This window comes from Crocodylus siamensis, chromosome 5, assembly GCF_052110815.1.
Source record: "Crocodylus siamensis isolate JL-2025a chromosome 5, ASM5211081v1, whole genome shotgun sequence".
Taxonomy (NCBI): Eukaryota; Metazoa; Chordata; order Crocodylia; family Crocodylidae; genus Crocodylus; species Crocodylus siamensis.
The window spans coordinates 1,379,403-1,398,225 of NC_143399.1; the positions used below are offsets into that span (position 1 = coordinate 1,379,403).

The following is an 18,823-nucleotide window of genomic DNA, read 5'->3' on the forward strand; positions in this document are numbered from 1 at the left end:
GGGGGGCACATCTGCAAGCAGGACCAGTCCCAACTACATCCTCCCACCGGGGCTTTGTCCAGGCAGCTGGGGGGGCGATGCCAGGGCAGCGCCGCTACCGCGGGTTAAGGCGGCGCGCACACGTGCACTAGCGGCCGCTCCTCCCCCGTGTACTGGGCTGCGCCGCGCCGCCGCGCGGGCGGGGGGCGCTGCGAGGCCGCCACTTCCGGCTCGCGGCGGAAGTGCCCCCGCCCGGGCCTGTGCTGCGCTGCACCGCTCCCCGCGGCCTCCGGCACCGGCGTCGGGCAGGTGGGGGGATTTGTGAGGCGGGGAATGAAACTCCAGTGAAACTCTGCCCGGAGATGTGAGCGGAGCGGCGGCAGGAAGACAGCCCCGCGCTCCCCAGGGCTCCTCCTGGCCAGAGGCCCCTCCTAGCTGGGCAGCTCAGTGGAGCTGGGAGGTCCTGTGGCTTCGTGGGGCCGCGCGTAACAAAACCGGGGTGGGGCGTGCTGAGGCACAGATTTCCCCACGTGACCGCGGTTCCTCCAGCAGCTTTCTCCTCAGAGAGGTGAGGTGCGGCGCCGTGGGGGGGTGCGGGCACAGCCGTGTCAGCTGCGGGCTCTGCTCTTTCTGCTCCAGGCTTCCAGCTCCGTGGGCGAGACTTCGTAACGTAGGCGTGGTTGAAGAGAGCCGCAGGTCCAGATCCTGGCAGCCTCTGCCCCGGGCGAGACCGGTAGAGTTCAAGGCGCTTTATTACGTGCGCAGCTTTCGGTAAGAGCGCAGAGGGATTTGTGTTGCCTCTGCTCCAGGGGGTACCTGTGTGTGTGTGGGGGGGTATTTGATCCCAAACTGATCTCTGCTGCTCTGTGGGACAGGCTGTGCCACCCCAGAACTGCTCCCCCTTCGTTGGGGACGTGCGTTGAGAGGTTGGTGAATCCCATTGTTTCCCCCCGGGAAAGCTGGTGTTGCTGTTTCAGATCAGCAGTAGGTTTTGACTTGACGCATAACCCTGTCAGTACCTTTGGGCAATCAATAGCAGTGCTCGGAAATCCCCAATGGTGGGCACTTGCAGAGACGGGATGTGTCCCTGGTCTGATGCAGCTCAGTAGCTTGGATGTCCCTTTCCTGGGAGAAATGCTGCCTCCTTTTCCCCACTAGCACTGCTGAGTTGCACCTGCCGACACCTCTCACTGCGTTTCTTGCTGTTTTCTGCAGCTGAAGAAACGCTGGTGTCTGATTGCTTGTGGAAGAAAGCTAATGCTGAACAGGGGTGCGACTTGTAGGGAGGCAAGGGTGAGGGGAGAGCTAGCTGAGGATGGGGCTGGTTTTGCTGAGAGCGGTTTTTAGGGGAGCCCAGTCTTGGCGCTCTTGGATTTATCAGCTGTTCCTCTTCTGCCTCCAGAGGGAGAGATGGCAACAGGCGCAGATGTGCGGGATATCCTGGAGCTGGGGGGCGTGGAGTCGGAGAACACGGGCACCATCAACAAGAAGGACATCATCAACTCGGACAAGGTATGAAGCAGGGGCCAGGGCTGGAGTCCTTGGTCAAGTTGCTAACTGTTCTTTCCAGTAGCAGGTGAATGAGCAAGCAAAATAATTACTGAGATGTGTCTCCTGCAGCCTGTCTGTGGGGTGCATTTCTGCTGAATGCCTGGGGCCCTGTGGAAGCTTCCTTCATGTGGAGTCCCTACTTCCTCCACTGTCCACACGCTAGCAGGCCCATGTTTAGCTGAGGAAATGGTGTAACTGTATCTGAATGGGAGCTGGGTTTGGGGGAAATGGGGGAGTTGTGGGAGGGGAGCAGAGTTGTGCTCCTGCCGGCCACAGCTCCGTATGTCTTTGGGAATCCATTTAAGCTTTGAGAAGATTTGTGCTGTCCTATCAATGTATTTCTTTAGGGTAGTGGCAAAATATTTACTGTGGAGGCCTTGTGAGACCTGACCTGGCCCCTGCCTCAGTTTTCTACCCGTTAGGAAGAAAAAGAATTTGTTTAGCTTGAAAAACAGCAGAAGCCCAAGATCAGATGGCTGCATGCTGCCCAGGCATACATTTAGATTGGAAATGAGAAAAGGATTTCTCAGTGTCCAACCTCCAGGCTGGAGGCAAGGAACTGGAATCGCTTTATGGCTGAACTGAATCAGTTTATGGAAGGAGCGGTATGACATGTAGATGTGGAGGCCTGTGCTTGTGGTCCCCAGGTTGCAGGCATAAGAAGGTTCCTGTGGTGTGGAAGGTGTTTGATCCCTGGGTTCAGGGCTTTTGCCAGTCACCAGTTAGGACTAGAGGGAATTTTTTTCCGCTTGTGAAGGCTGCCTGCTTCTGGGGGGCTGGGATGTTGGCCGCAGCTAGCAACGAGCAGGGTTTGACATGGGTCCTGTCAGTACTTAAAAAACCCAGAGGTTCCTGGTTGGGAGGTCTGGCTCTTGTGTTGAAGGTCAGCTTGAGTGCCTGCCACGTTTGGGATCAGGAAGGAATTTTCCCCTAGGCCAGCTAGGCGAAGGCAGAGGAATTTTTGCCTTTAGTGTGGGGATGTCCTCTGGACACCTCAAAGCACATGTTTACTCACTTCTTCCCTGCTTTTTCAGGTCATTGACAGCCCTTGTCTCTCCTGCTGTTACCTGCTGCGTGTTGTTTCATAGTTTCTAGGGTCAGAAGGGACCTGAGTAGATCATCTAGTCTGACCCCCTGCCATGGCAGGAAATTATACTGGGGTCAAACGACTCCAGCAAGATGTTCATCCAACCTCCTCTTAAAAACCCCCAGGGTAGGAGCCAGCACCACTTCTATAGTTAGGTGTTCTCAGTGTTGTGCCCTATAGTTGTGGGTGCGAATTCAAATGGGGATTCCTTGCATCAGAAGTTGCCTACAAGTGCAGGGCCCTGGATCTCATGGTAACAGACACTGTGTCCTGTTACTGAGTATTTGTGAAGTCAGAATCCCAGGACCGTTACTTAACACCAGGGCTATGCTAATTCGCAGAGGACTGTGGGGCTGGAAGCCTGTTTTAGACAACAGCATCTAAGTGGAGAGCAGCATGAGCTACCTCTTGGAACCTGGGGGTGGCTGATTTGGGTTGTGGCGACGCATGCTGGAGGTCTCTTGCAACCACATGCAGGGTGTCATTAGAGTTTCTGAGGGGCAGAAAAGGTAGTTTTCTACCACGTGAGCTGCAGCACCCGCACAGGGTGGCTGTGCTGTGGACAGTGCTGTAAGGGTTAAAACTGATTCATCTCTGGCTTGGAGTTGATGCTTGCACAGGGACCTTAGATCACAGCATAGCCATATTCAACACAGGCAAATGGGATAATCCCAACCAACAATGGACATTTATCCACAAGCGTGCTGGGTGCTTTGAAAGAGCTGACTTCCTAAAGCTGAGGGCAACTGTGGGCAGAAGTCACTGGGAGGAAAAATGTGGACAGAGAAGAGTGAATGGAAATTGGGAGCTCTTTACAAAGAGCTCATTTGAGAGCTGAAAAGCCACAGTTCTGCAATCAGAAGAGAGCAGCTTTGATTGAAAGTCTGTCCTGGTTCAGTGGGGCAGTGAAGATAGCAATTAGAAATAAAAAACTAACATATAACAAAGGGGAGATGGTTGAAAGATTATATGAATGAAAAGTTAGGAAGGGGAAGAAATAGATGAGGGAAGCTAAAGACATCAGGGAAAATCCAGGTGTGACAGAGCTAAGAAAACTGTAGGAGTTTCACTGGTGTACTAGGAACAAAGGGTTCCTAGGACTGGTGTGCAGGGTCCATTGGTAGTGGAGCGGGTAAAAATGTGAGTAAGGCAGGAGTGTCCAGTAACTCTTTCCATTTAGTTCTTGATGTACTTCTTGCATGGGAATGCAGAAATTCTTTGACACAGGAGGGTGTTAAACAGCATCTATTAAATACTCAGGCACATTGCTTTGCAAAATGCTGTAATTGGCACTCACATTCCTGGCTGAGCAGGTCCCTGGCTTCTTGGTATCAACGGAGGGAATTCCTGGAGGTGTGGAAGCATGCTAACATGCCATCACTCAAAGAGCAAGCTGAATGACCTGGGTCATGATGACAGGTCACTTATCTTGATGTCAGTCCCTAGCAAAACAGTGGACAAGCTGATGCAGGAGCCAGTTGATAAAGAATGAAAGTGTGGAGGTGAGATGCAATTACTTTGCATCATGCAACCTCATAGAGGTGTCAGCAGACTGTCGTGAGACTTGTGGAAAGCACTGCACTTCCTCCTGGAAGGCCTGCTGCTCTAAAAGCAGTTAGCTATGTGTTACTGATGGAGTACCTGTTGTAGGGAGGAAGAGCTAGCAAACTGACCGGTTGCCAAGTAGTTGTCAAAGGGCATCCTCATCGAGGGGCGGTGTGTGTCAGTCTCCAGAGGGTTTGGTGAGACACCAGACATAGGTCAGCATTTGCATCACTGCTGCTGATGTTCACAGGTGATAGATGGATGGTACAATAAATCGTTGTGGGAGATGAGGTGATTGTACAGCGATCCAGAAGCTGCAACCACGTGCAAGGCAGGGCCTCTGCGGGCCGGACCTTCAGACTGGGATAGTGTGACTTGGGAAGGACGTAGGTGCCAGGGTGCACAAATGAATCCATGTGAAAGGGCTAATGGGGTTCTTGGATGTAAAAACTTGTGGGTGAGTCATGGTGACTAGGGGAAAGGGTGGGCATTGGCAGAACCAGCCTGGGAGCCCTATGCCCAGTTCTGGTGTCGGCATTTGGTTGTGTGTTGGAGAAAGGGCAAGGGAGCAGGATGTCCATGATACAGGGGGAGTCGCAAGAATTGCTTAAGGGCAGGAGGACATTTCTGACAGCGAGAGACTTCAGGACCCCTCTCTGCTCAGCGTGGCAGGAAGCAAATGAGCCGTGACTCGACTGTAGCCTGTAAGTGCCTTCTTGGGGAGGGAGGACTGTGCAGTTCTCCCGGAGGGGGGCAGCAGAGCAGTGGCTGGAAGCTGAAGCCAGGCTGTTTCCAGCAGTGACAGGGTCTGAAGTACCTAGCCAAGGTGTGGCTTTGCGAGCTCTTGGTGTCTCCTGGTTCAGACCAGCTGCTGCTGTGGAACCAGGTCTTAGCCAAACAAGTGGCTTTGCTCACTAGAGGTAGCTGGCTGCTTGTGGCAAGAAAGCCTTTCTGGGGGTGGGAGCAGCACAGAAATCAAAGCCACAAGCACACACTGGTCCCTCCTGGCTGGTCTGACTGGGACCTTCTGTTTCAGAAAAAGTCCAAGAAGTCCTCGGAGACGCTGACGTTCAAGCGGCCGGAGGGCATGCACCGGGAGGTCTATGCACTTCTCTACTCTGACAAGAAGTGAGGACTCTGAGGGCACCTGGAGGGGGGTGTGGCGGGGGACCTGGCACCAGCTTCTGCTGCCCAGGCTGCAGCCTTCCTGTCCTCCCATGTTCAGTGCCCCTGGGGGTGTGGGCAGATTTAACATCTGCCTTCACTCCCACAAATGTGTCATGCAGTTTGCTCTGGGGTCTGTTGCACTGTCCTCTCCTCAGGCAGCCCCTTTTTGTCAGACATGGCTGAGCCATTCACTCATCTCCTTGAATGTTTGTAGGACTTTGCATTGATTCAGGATAGACCTGCTTGGGTTGGCCCTCCTCTCTGCCTTGGGATCAGGCCCCTGGAGCCTGTCAGTGCTGGCTCTGGGCCAGTTCAGGGCTGGGGCTGTTGTGTGGCCTAAAGGCCCCCTCAGACCTAAATGTGATGTTGCAGATCCAGGGCAAGGTGTGACCTGATGCTCTGCACATGCTGCCCAGCTGGGAGTGTAGCACCTCTCCAGCCAAGCTCAGTGCAGACTGCTGTTTCTGTTGGCCTGAACCTTCCCCACCCCTCCTCTGTAGGGATGCACCCCCCCTGCTGCCCAGTGACACGACCCAGGGCTACCGCACTGTCAAGGCCAAGCTGGGCTCCAAGAAAGTGCGGCCCTGGAAGTGGATGCCCTTCACCAACCCGGCCAGGAAGGACGGAGCCATGTTCTACCACTGGCGGAGGGCAGCGGAGGAGGGCAAGGACTACCCCTTTGCCCGCTTCAATAAGGTGAGGTGAGGTAGGGCGTGTCTGTGTCTGCTCACATGTTCATTTGTGCCCATGGGTGGAGAACAGCACCTGTCCATAAATCTGCAGCAAGACATCCCCCCCCGATTTGGTGCAAACTCCTTCTGTCCTCATGCTGTGTCACCTGTCATTGTGCAGTGTTGGGCTGTGGTCTCTCCCAGTGCCACGCACTAAGTGGAGCAAGATGTGGCTGGTGCCTGCCAGGGGCCCCCTGTGCTCTGGAGTGTGTGGGGGATGAGGCTGACCAGTGAGCTCTGTTAGCAGATAGTGGAGCGGGAGCTCTCATATTCTGAATGGCAGCTGAGGTTATAGCCCGTGTCAACCTGGGTGGGCCGTGGGGTGCATTTTGGGACCTGGCCAGAATGCAGCCCTGGCGATTCTCCTTGCCTTGCGATCCCTGCTGTGGTCCAGTGCTGGGCAGTGCACCGAGCTCTGCTTCCTGGCGTATACTCTGTGGATCTGCTACTGAGCATAGTTCAGAAGGATCCTGACAGACTGGAAAGCCAGGCTAGAGTGAACAGGGCGGAGTTCAATGCAGACAAATACAGGTGCTACCCCTTGGGAAGAATAATCAAAAATGCAAATACAAAATGGGGGGCACGTGGGAGCACTGTGGAGAAGGACTGGGAGTCTTGGTAGACCACTGACTGTGCAGCGTGATGCAACTGTACAAAAGGCCAATGTGGTTTTGGGCTCCATAAATAGGAGCATGAGGTGTGAGACACGGGAGGTGGTGGTGCCTCACTGTTTGGCACTGCTAAGGCCTCATCTGGATACTGTGCCATTTTGGGCTCCACATCTTAAAAAGGAAGTGGAGAAGTTAGAGAGGGTCCAGAGGCAGCAACAAAGATAATCAAGGGCTTGGAAGGTGAGTCAGACAAGGAGAGGCTGAAGGAGCTGGGCACATTCAGCTTGTGGAAAAGGTACTTAAGAGTGGACATGACAGCAGGCTGCAAATACTTGACAGGCTGCTGTAAAGAGATAAAGCACCTTTTCTTTCTTGCTGCGGAAAAGGATGCAGACCAATGGCTTGAAGTTGCAGCAAAGAAGATTTAGATTGGTTCTCAGGAAACACTTCACTGCCAGAGCAGGGAGGCAATGGGATAGACACTCAGGGAAGGTATGGGATCTCCATCATTGGAGGTGTTTAAGAAGAGGCTGGACAAGCATTGGTCAGGCATGATTTCATAGATTTCATAGACATTAGGGTGGAAGGGACCTCGGAGGATCATCAAGTCCAGCCCCCCACCCGAAGGGCAGGAAGTCAGCTGGGGTTGTAGGATCCCAGCAAGATAAGCATCCAATTTGCTCTTGAAGGTGTTCAATATGGGTGCTTGAACCACCTCCAATGGAAGGCTGTACCAGACCTCGGGGGCTCGGACAGTAAAGAAATTCTTCCTTATGTCCAGCCTGAAACGGTCTTGCAGTAGTTTATAACCTTTCGACCTTGTCATCCCTTGGGGCACTCTGGTGAACAATGTTCCCCCAGATCCTGGTGGTCAGCCCTGATAAACTTACAGGTGGCCATCAGATCACCCCTGAGCCTGCGCTTTTCCAGGCTAAAGAGCCCCATGGCTCTCAGCCTGTCGTCGTAAGGTCTGTTTTCCTGCCTTCTGATCCTGCGTGTGGCTCTTCTCTGGACTCTCTCAAGCTTCTCCACATCCTTTTTAAATTGTGGGGCCCAAAACTGGGTGCAGTACTCCAACTGCAGCCTCACCAAGGCTGAGTACAAGGGGAGAATGACGTCCCGGGATTTGCTTGAGAAGGATCTCTGGATGCAAGCCAGCGTTTCAGTTGCTTTACTAGCCGCAGCATCGCATTGCAGGCTCATGTTCATCTTGTGGTCAATGATGATCCCCAAGTCCCTTTCATCTGTAATGCTAGCCAGAGTAGCACCGCTGAGCCTATAAGGAGGCTGCAGGTTTTTCCTCCCAAGGTGGAGAACCTTGCATTTTTCAGTGTTAAACACAATCAGGTTCTTGTCTGCCCATTTGCTGAGCCTGTCCAGGTCAGGCTGGATCACTCTCCTGTCTTCTGGTGTGGATGCATTGCCCCAATGATCTTGGCATAGCTAGGCCTGTGCTTTACTGTGGGTATTTCCCAGGCTTCTGGGCTTTGCTGGTTGGTGTCAGGAAGGAGTTTTACTCCCTGGTCAGATTGGTACAGTCTAGGGATGGGGGTTTGCCTTCCTGTAGTGGGGCATGGCTTCTGCCTGGGGCCTCTCAAGCGTATATTAACATCCTTTGCAGAACGTTGGCTGCCGCAGTCCCCTTGCTTTCCCTGGGGCAGATGTGGTGCCTGGGGCTGTCAGGGGTGACTGCAGTTTTGCTCTGACTTGGACCATGGGTTTGTCTGGCCTGGTTTGCACGGGGCTGATCCTGCCTCAGGCAGGAGTTGGACTAGATGTGACCTCTGCAGTTCCCTGCCAGCCCCACTGCTCTGTGATTCTAGGAGTGTAAGTTTGTCAAACATATAACATAGGAGAGACTAGAGGTCACATGCCCAGGGCATCTGAGCCACCTTCTGCCCGAGGGCACTTTTGAGGTAGGCTTTAATGGACCATCTGGTCTGGTCTGTGGGCTCCTCACTAGGATGTTGTGTGCTGGCTCAGGCTGTTCTGGCTGTCTGTCCCCACCTCCCCCAGAGCTGACTGCCTTCTCCTTGTCCCCTCTCACCTCTGCCTGTTGCAGATCTGCCTCTTCCCCAAGTGTGGCAACTTGTTCAAGTCCATGTTTCTGCCCTGCAAAGCCCCTGTTTCTCAGCCTAGTGAGTTTGAGTCCTTCCCACAGCCCGCTGCCAGTCTTCGTTCCTCCTACCTGGTTCCTTGTATCATTGGTCTCTGCCCCCTAAGTTCCCCCTACCCCAGAGCTGCAGTTGCAGGGAAAACACTGCTGAGCTCTGGGATGGATGATGCTCTGTCTGATGGGATCTTGGGAGACTTTAGCTGCTAAAACTCCAAGAAGTTGCTACTGAGCAGGTACAAGCTGTGATTTGCCAGAAGCTTAAAGCCAGTCAGGGGTGAGTTTTCCCAGGAGCAGCAAAAGGCCTCTCCCTGACAGGTGGAACCTACCCTCCTTCAATATCACGTCTTGCTGCAACCACAGGGAGCCCACAGATGCTCCAGAAAGATGGCTGGAGTTCTCCGGCATGGCTGAGATGAGCTGCCTTGGGTTTTCCCGTTGCTTTGTTCTCAAGTACCTGGGCTGGAATTGGTGATGTAGCCAACATCAAGCGCCTTGTGTGGAAGACTTCAGCTCAAGCCATGTCAATTTTGGACAAGTTGTAAGCAGCTGAACACAAGCTCCCGTGACACGTGGGGCCTGTGTAGCCCCAGTGATTTGTGGTGCTGCGCTGACGGCCCAGTGAAACTTGCTGGAAGCTGGCCTGAGGGACAGGCAGTTCTTGGAGCACTGTCTGTTACCTGTCTCTATGAGACCCACTGCAGGAGACCTGCCGTGGCTTCACTGCTGCTGTGGGATGGCCCTGGACAGGTGCTCTGTAAATGCCTGGCTGCAATTTGGAGTCTGTGAAACATGCTCGTTGCAGCTCCTAGGATCCTGGAGTCCAGCTGTGAAACCCCATGGGTCAAAGCCCTCATGGAGCAGCCCAGAGGAAGGCTCTGGGGAGAGGTTTCCTTCCAGCTAGTTCTTCTACCCCTTGCAGATGCCAGAGAGGAAGGAAATGCAGGTCTTACTGTGAAAGCAGGAGCAGTGGGTGATACAAATCCATAGGACTTGGGTATGGAAGGGCCATCCTGGCCACTGAGTCCAGCCCCTTGCCCCTTCAGGCAGCCACTGAGTGTCCAGTGAGAGCATCAGACCCAGCCATGCCAATCTGTGGACACTCAGAGCGTGGGTGCCTGTGGACCCTGGCTCTTGGTTCAACGCTGTCTGAAGGACGCCGTTCCTCTCCAGATGTGAGGTGGGCTTTGTAGCTAGGTAGCTCTGTTGTAGATTGTGCCTGGAAATCCCGTTCAAGGTAAGGTGATCTGCTGAGCATGGGTGTAACATACCTCCTGTCAGGAGCCCCGCTGTGGAGATGGGCATCTACACTGCATGGACTCCCTGGGTTGCAGCGAGCCAGATGAGATGAAACAAGTGCAAAGCCCTGCATTTGACAGAATAACTGCGTGTACAAATCCAGACTGGGGAATGATTGGCTGGGTTGCAGGACTGCAGATGGTTCTGGTAGTTATAGGGGATTATAAACTGAATAGGAGCCAGCAGTATGCTCTTGTTGCAAGAGGTCAGTGGCATCCTGGGTTGTATGAACAGGAGGATCACTTGCAAATCAAGGGCAGTTATTTTTCCACTCTGTTCAGTACTAGTGAGGCCTCCCCTAGAGCCCTGCGTCCAGTTTTGGGCCCTGCACTTCAAGGATGCGGGCAGTTTGGGATGAGTTAAGCACAGACCAACAACAATGATTAGGGGCCTGGGAGGCAAGACTGATGAGGAAGGGTTGGAAGAGCTTGACTTATTTAGTCTGGAGAAGAGAAGACCGAGAGTGGTCTTCAAATCCCTGAAGGGCAATGGCAGAGAGGCTGGAGATGGGCTTTTCTCTGTGGCTGCAGGGTACAGGACTAGGAGCAATGGCCTCAAGCTGCAGCAGGAGAAACTGAGGCTGGAGATAAGGAGGGACTTTCTGACTCTGAGGGTGGTCAAGCACTGGAACAGGCTGCCCAGAGAAGTGGTGGAATCTCCATCCCTGGAAGTTTTCCAGAGCAGATTGGACAGAGACTGCCTGGGATGACTTAGTCAGGGCTGATCTTGCCAGCTTAGTTGCAGCCTGAGATCTCACAGTGGCCAGAGGAAATGCCGCATGGACATGTTGAAACCAGACCTCAAGACAACAGCTGCTGGCATCGAGACCTGGGAAGAGCTGCCCGCTAACCAACTCCAGTTGCACCACAACCATAACCTCAACCAAGCGTCTTCCCATTTTGAGGGAAAGTGCCTTGCCTTGGAAGCAGGGAAGAGAGAGCGGAGGAAGGAAAAAGAGAGGAATCCTAGCCTGCAGGCTGCTCTCCCCTGTGGAAAGACCTAAATCTTCTCTGGTCAGATCTGTGGCTCAAGGATTTGAGTTCTTCAGTCACTTAAAGACCCATCAGTGAGCCCTGGCAGAGATCATCCTCAAATAGAGAGGTTGCCCACAACGGCCACTGGCTCCCTACAGTCAGCCATCCAGCTCTTGTCAAGCCTCACCTGGGACATGAGGAGCCTGAGATATGTGGCAGATGGGCTGGGTATTGTCAGCACATGGAGTACCTAGTAACGAAATGTAACGTGGACTGGCTCTCTGAGGGAGGCAGACAGCCCTGGGTAGGACTCCAGCTGTGGTTGATGAGATGGCAGTTAAGAGCCCAAGGGGAGAGAGAACAAGCAGCTGGAGTAGGGAAGGAGCCATTTGCTGGCCAGGAGCAGACTGAAACCCAGAGGAGCTTGCCTCCAGGAAGGGCCTGAGCTAAAAGGCCCTCTGCCACTGCCTGGGGAGAGGCAAAAAGTTTGCTTTACTCCTTTATGTGGTTGGTTAGACCAAGGATTAGTGAACGGTTTGTTTTGCAAGGACTGGCTAAGAGGCTCCCAAGGGAGCAGAGCCAGATAGGGCTTCAGGCACCCAGTTCTACTCCCAGGCTATTTTAGGCTTTCAGAAGGACTTGTAAAGGGGCAGAGTTGTTGGCACAGCACCAACCCACTCACACTAACCATTTTTGGGTTTTTTTTGAGCCTCCCTCAGAGGTGCTGGGTGCTGACTGCAGCCTGGACTGGGGGTGGGGACTGGCCTGTGCCAGTGCTTTTGCTGAGATGAACCCTGCGGGGTTTTGGCTAAAGGGTCTTGCCCCTTTGCTTAGTTTCAGACCCATGTTGCTTTGGAGGCAGGAAGGGATTTCCCCCGGTCAGATTGCTATGGACTGGGGGAGTGGATTTGCCACCTTCTGGTTTGGGCACGGCTTCTGCCTGGGGTCTCTCAAGCATATATGAACCCCTTTGCAGCAGCAGGATGCTGGCAGCTGCAGGCCCCCTGCTTTCCCTGGGGCAGGGATATGAGTGATACCTGGGGCTGTGTCAGGGCTGACTTGTAAACTGGGAAGGGCAGTCACAAAAGGAGAGAGCCCTAGGGCTGGCGGTGTTCCCTGGGAGGAAGGAGACCAACCAGCCCCATGTGAGTCCAGCTGTCCCTGTTATGGCCAATGCATTGACACCATCGAGCCAGCACTGGGAGCAGAGACGGCTGCCTGCTGCATGCCGGCCTTCGCCTGGTGGGAATCATCAGCCAGCAAGGCCTGGCAGCTGGTCCTGCTCTAGGCCTGCAGCCACAGAACATGAGGTAAGTGGAAAGCCCAGGGGATTCAGGGGAGGTCGCGGATGCCTCGCCAGCACCTGCCGTGTGCCTCGAACACCTTTCCTACAGTGTTTGAGCACTGTGCCATCTCTTCCGCATGCATCACACTTATAGGCTCAGCAGTGCTATGCTCACTAGCACCATGACCGAAAGAGACTTGGGGGTCATGATTGAGCCAATTCCCCAGCCATCGGACTGTGGTGTAGCTGAGGCCACAGTTGGCCAGTTTTTCCATGAGGAGATCATGGGACACCAGATCAAAGGCTTTTTTGAAGTCCAGATATATGATGTCAATCTCTTCTCCCTTATCCAGGTGATATGTCACCTGATCATAGAAGGAGATGAGATTGGTCAGGCAAGACTTACCTGTGACAAACCTGTGCTGGCTGTCCCTCAGGATGTTGCCATCAGCCAACTTATCCAGAAGGGTCTCTCTGATAATTTTCTTTTTGATCTTAGCAGGGATTGAGGTCAAGCTGATTGGCCTGTAATTCCCAGGATCTACTTTCCGCCCTTTCTTAAAGGTGGGTACCACATTGGCCGCCTTCCAGTCTTCAGGTACTTCACCTGAGTGCCACGAGTTTTCAAATACAGTGGCTGGGCTATGACACCTGCTAGCTCCTTGAGTGCTCTAGGGTGTAATCTGTTAGGACCAGCTGACTTGAAGATGTCCAGCCTCTCAAGGTGATCCTTTACAAGGTCTACACTGATTTTGGATATAAATGCATCCTCATCCTGGCCGTCCCGCATCATGCTAGGCAAGGCAGTCGCTTTGGGCTGATGAAAGACTGATGCGAAATACCCATTAAGCAGTTTGGCTTTTTCCAGGGTGTCGGTTATCAGTTGTCCCATTTGGTTCGGCAGGGGTCCAATGTTACCCTTACTTTTTTCTGACTCCCTACATATCTGAAAAAGTACTTTTTATTATCCTTGATGTGTGAAGCCAGATGGAGTTCAGTTACAGCCTTGGTTGTGGGGCTTGAAATGTGCTTCTGGGCTGCCTGGAGATGGGCAATGTGGTGCACACTGCGCTGGGGCTCTGTAGAGTGAGAAGGCTCCTTGAATGAGGGCAGCTCGGATGCCCAGCCCCACTGGTGCTTCTGCGTGCGTCTCTTGCGGGGGTAGGAAGCTGATGCCAGATGTGGCAGCAGGGCACGGTTAGGGTGGGTGTTGGAGCCTGAAGCAGGCTGTGTCCTGGCAGTGCAGAGGGCAGTTTCCTCATGTCCCCGGCATCAGCAAGGTACTCTTCTGCTCCATGGGCACCAGGGAGGTGCCGGGGTTGGAAGGGTCCATCATGGTGTCCTGGGGAGATACCACCCATGGGAAAGCCAGGAAAAGCTCTGCATCTGCCACTGCCCTCGGTGTCTGTGTTTCTGGCTCTCACCCACTCCCCCACCCACGGATGATGGGAGAAGAGCTCCCTCGGGGCACCTGGTGTAAGCTGCCCATCGCTCTGTCCCTGTGCAGACGGTGCAGGTGCCTGTGTACTCAGAGCAGGAGTACCAGCTGTACCTGCATGATGACGCCTGGACCAAGGCTGAGACTGACCACCTCTTTGACCTGGCCCGTCGCTTCGACCTGCGCTTCGTTGTCATCCACGACCGCTATGACCACCAGCAGTTCAAGGTGAGCACTGGTGCAGGGGTGGGGGCGTGGGGGCTGGGCCCGCCACATGGCCAGGAGCTGGGAACCCTCCAGATCACCTTCGTGAGGAGGGAATGCCGAAGCCTGACAGCTGGGCATGTGGGTCTTGCTGCTCACTTAATTCATGATTAAACCCACGCATGTGGGGTCCCTGTTGCATGTGCTGGTGTGTGCTCGCTGGGGTTGCAACTGCCAGGTGCCAGGAAGGAGACAGTGTACCAGTGGTTAGAGGGCTGGACTGGGCGCCAGGACTCCTGGGTTCCTGGCCCAGGGAGAGAGTGTTGCCCAGCAGTCACTGGACAGCTGAATTCCCACGTGGTTTCCCCATGTTGCATCCCACAGCCTGACCTGCGAGTCTGTTACCCCTGTGGCATAAGGAGCAAGTCTCAGGCTGGGAGTAGAACCCAGGAGTCCTCACCTGCAGCCCCTGCTTGGTGTTGGCTCAGGATGGAACAATGCCATGCTGATTTTCAGGGATAATAGAGGCCCCTGAGGGGGCAGCTGAGGCACAGAGCAGGCCAGGCAGTACCAGGCTTACAGTGAGGCAGTGGCTGTTAAGGAGAGGCTCTAGGTCAGTGCTCTCTCCCCCAGCCCTGGCCTAACAGCATGGGGGCAGCCAGCAGTGGGGAACCACTGTCTTTAGCAGGCAGCTTACTCAGGCCTTGCCATCCTGGCTCCCTTCCCCTCCTGCCGTCTCCCAGGCTGCCCCTCTGTCTACTGTCCTGCACTGTCAGGCATGAGCCTCTGCTGCCCACTTCCTATGGCCCCTTGGTGATGTTGCCCCCCAACCCCCACGCTCCCCAGAAGCGGTCGGTGGAGGACCTAAAAGAGCGGTACTACCACATCTGTGCCAAGCTGGCCAACGTGCGCGCTGCCCCGGGCACCGACCTGAAGATCCCTGTCTTCGATGCTGGCCACGAGCGGCGCAGGAAGGAGCAGCTCGAGCGGCTCTACAACAGGACGCCAGAGCAGGTAGCACAGGGCGGGTGAGCGGGCAGTGAGTCACGGTGGATGTGGCCATCAGCAGGGAAGGTGCAGGACATAACACTGCTGCTCTCAAGGCACACTTGTCCCCGTGGAGGGCTGAGGCCCGCACTGGATGAGCTTGCTGCAACAGGGTGTGGGGCAAGAGGAGCTGGGTGAAGGCCTTGGGCAGCTGCCTGAGTCCTCACAGGTGGCACAGCCAGAGCTGCTGCTTCCAGGGAGGGGTGGGAAACCCAGCAGTGGCACTAGCCCTGGAACAAGCAGTTCCCCAAGCACTGGGGCTGGGGCCACCTGTGTGAATCCCCTGACATTCCCCCCAGGGCTCTAGGCCAGCCTTTTTGGCTGCTCACCCTCTCCATGGGCCACTCTGACCCCCTTCCCCTGCCTCATCTGCTGCTCTGCATTTTGCTCCCTGCCTGATCTACTTTGCCTTCTGGTCCCTACTCTGCACTTCCTGCCCAATCTGCTGCCCTGCGTTCTGCTCCCTGCCCTGTCTCCTGCTCTGCTGCTTGTTCCCTCCTTGACCTGCTACCTGCCACACACAAGGGCTCCCTGCGCCACTTGGCACCCATGCCATAGGCTGACACCCCCCCCCCCCCAACTGTAGGTTGTGCTTTCTCCTTCCCTCCCTTTGGCTACATCAGTCTGGCAGAGTGCCTGCACATGACCCTCCCCCTAATGGTCAGGAGTGAGCCAAGGTGTAGCCTGGGGATATTGGAGACTGGAGCGTTGCATGTCAAGCTCAGACTCTGGTTGTAGCTGAGCGGCAGGAGGATCCATGCACTCATGTACGAGGGGCTGCTCGGATGGTTTCCCCGTGGTCTCTGGGAGCTTGGGGGCAGGGGAGTTAACAGGAGCTCTAGGACTTGTTCCTACCTCACTTTGTTCGCCTCGCTGGCTCTCCACAACCTTCACTGATGCTTGGTTGTCTCCCTTGAGTGCTGAGCATGGGCCAGGCTTTCCTGTCCCAGGCTGGAGAGTGCTGCCTTGCCAGTACCTGCATCTGTGTGGTGCCCCCAGTTTAGAGAACCCACCCAGTTTAGTTCCCTGCCCAAAAGAAGCCCTGGGGAGTGCCAGGGGTGGTTTGAACTCGGGTCTGGAGCCTCCCTGCTGCTGGCTTGGAGCTGCAATGCCTGGACTGGAACCCAAGCCTTGTCTGTGGTCTCTTCCTCCTACTAAGCCCAGTGATGCTCTCATGCAGCAGCAGGACCTGGCTCAGCCTGGGCCCTGCCACTGCTGCGCTGGTCCCTTCTGCCCCTGTGCCCTCCCCACATGCCTCAGGCCACACTGCTGCCAAACAGATCCAGCCTGAGTGGATTGGCAGGGAGAGCTGCTTCCACAGGGGCCCTGATCCTGTCCATGGCACTAGGTATCGCTAGGTGGCCCCCTCACACTGTGCTGGCAGTCTGTGGGGCTCAGCGCCCTCCCTGCTCTTGCCTGCAGGTGGCGGAGGAGGAGTACCTGATCCAGGAGCTCCGGAAAATCGAAGCCAGGAAGAAAGAGCGAGAGAAGAGAACCCAAGACCTGCAGAAACTCATCACAGCAGCCGACACCACCACAGAGCAGCGGCGGGCTGAGCGCAAGGCGCCCAAGAAGAAGTTGCCGCAGAAGAAGGAGACCGAGAAGCCTGTAATTGTCTCTGTCTCTCTCTTCCCCCCTACACCCCTTGCAGCCTCACGGGGGTCACACTGACTTTCTGCCAAGTGCACCTGCCAGGGCAGTCCCGCAGGGCTGGGTTCCGGGCCTCCCTGGGGGCGGGGAGGGGGGTGCCTGCTTTGTCCCATCTTTGCAGGAACAATGTGCTCTGGTGGTCGAGGGATCAAGGGCTTGCAGGAATTGGCCCACCTCTGGCATTCACCTGCTCTGTGGTCATGGGCAGATGACTCCATCCCTTGGTGCTTCAGTTTCCCTATATGTAAGTAGGGGGTGATGCTATCCCTTGCTATGCTGCTGTGAAGGGCTGAGCATGGTTGACTGGGGCACAGCATCGCTGGTAACCCAGGCTTGTCAAGCTGCAGGGTCACGGGGCCCCTACCCCTCTGTGCTGAGAGCAGGGGGTGCAGCCAGGGCCAGTTCTCATCTGATCGGCCATGGAGGGTGGGGAGTGACTGGCTCTGGCGACCTCAGGGTTCTGCTCTACAGACAGTGGCTCTTTTGTAGGCAATGAAGGGGAGGCCCAGAGCTGGAGTGTGCGTGGGTGGTTTCCCTGAGCAGGGGGCCAGTTGCACAGCACAGCTTGCCCCTGCTTATGGCAAAGCCTCTGGTGATGGCACAGAAGAAAGGTGAGGATGGGAAGTGGCATCTACAGGATGCTGAAGCTCAGTCTGTGCCCCGCGCAGGGCCTGCAGGCCAGCATATGTGGGCGGCCACTGCAGCAGGCAGGCAGAGAGCAGTGTCTGTTGTTGCCGCAGCATCGTTTCAACCATGACAGAGTCCATTAGGAGTCAATTACCACCCGGAGCAGGGGAACGGTAAGGACAAGATTGCATTTTAACTAAGAATCAGAATCAGGAGCTGCCTCCGCCTCGGCCCAACAAAGGGAAATCATTTACCGAGGAGTCAATTGAGGTTGAAGTGTTTACGGCGCGGCACGCGCGGCAGGAGAGCCTGCTTAATTGCCTATGCAAGGAGTGCAGCCCCACTCGCCTCGGCTCTGAGTGCTTGGGTTTTGCCCCCTTCTGCCTGCCGCATGGTGCCAGACTGAGGGCCGCGCAGGGGTCGAGACCCACACTTCCCCTGCAGGGCACGAGCAGAGCCATGCTGCATTCCCTTCTCTGTGTGCAGAGCTGTGTGTCCCAGTCTGCAGTGCTGCCCTCCCGAGGCTGCTGTGATCCAGCTCAGCTGTGCGGTCTGGTCTGGTCTGGGGCACACTGTGGCTGCTCTTGCCGTCGGGTGGCTAGTGTGGCCTGTGCCAGCTGTGCGCCAGGCCAGCTGGGCTGTGGTCTAAAGCAGCTCCTGGAGTGCTGCCCCAGAGATGTCGCTCAGCAGGGAGTGCCTGGAGTTACTGGGGTCCTTCCCTGGTCACTTCAGTGCCACCCCAGTGCAGCCTCTTAGCAATCCAAACCCAGCTGGTACCGCAAGCTACTGAGATGCAGGGTTATAGAGCAACATGGGGGCGAGGGAGTCCTGGGAACCCCACATGGCTTTTCCTTTGCATCTGCACCTCAGGATCAGACGGAGTGGGAGAGATGCGTGCTGGCACGGTGCAAGACTCCCACTGGCATCTCCTATGCAGCTTGGCTCCTTCCTTGGGGGGCTCCCTGGCCCTGCTCACCCCCAAGGGCCTTGCACATGGTTCCTCTGAGAGGAATCGTCTGATCCTGAGAGGTGCAGATGCGTGGTTGCCATTATGCCAACATGCCCAAGGTCCAGAGAAGGGCAACAAGGATGATGAGTGCTATGGAGGGGCTTCCATGTGAGGGGAGACTAGCGAGGCCAGGCCTGGTCAGTTTAGAAGAGATGCTGCAGGGGGACAGGAGAAGGGTTTACAAAATACTAAATGGGGAAGAGACTGTCATTAGGGGTTTATTACTGACGGTCTCTCGGCAGATAAGAACGAGGGGTCTCAGTGTGAAACTAGCAAGCAGTAAGTTTAATAACAGGAAGTCCTTTTTCCCCCTGCGTGTCATTAAGCGGGAGAGACTCATTGCCACCAGATGTGGGGGAAGCTGATGGTCTAGCTGGATTCACCAGAGGATTGGATGTGCTGGGAGGAAAGGGGTCAGTTGCTATTGAGCAGGGGAGCGAGGGGCATGGCCACTGCATCAGGCAGGGCTTCAATGCTGGAGGCTGCAAGGGAGAGAGGAACAGGGG

General features: G+C 55.3%; 1 protein-coding gene across 1 annotated transcript in view; it reads left to right on the plus strand.

The window, feature by feature from the left end:
- The first annotated feature begins 234 nt into the window (after positions 1-234).
- The window catches only part of DMAP1 (DNA methyltransferase 1 associated protein 1), a 33,682-nt gene continuing 15,093 nt past the window's right edge, over positions 235-18,823 (plus strand). The window contains exons 1-8 of the mRNA XM_090049877.1: positions 235-547; positions 619-750; positions 1,382-1,491; positions 5,199-5,290; positions 5,830-6,025; positions 13,850-14,008; positions 14,831-14,998; positions 16,454-16,639. Of these exons, the coding sequence (XP_089906003.1) occupies positions 1,390-1,491; positions 5,199-5,290; positions 5,830-6,025; positions 13,850-14,008; positions 14,831-14,998; positions 16,454-16,639 (903 nt within the window). The 5' untranslated portion in view covers positions 235-547; positions 619-750; positions 1,382-1,389. The remainder of the gene's footprint in view (positions 548-618; positions 751-1,381; positions 1,492-5,198; positions 5,291-5,829; positions 6,026-13,849; positions 14,009-14,830; positions 14,999-16,453; positions 16,640-18,823) is intronic.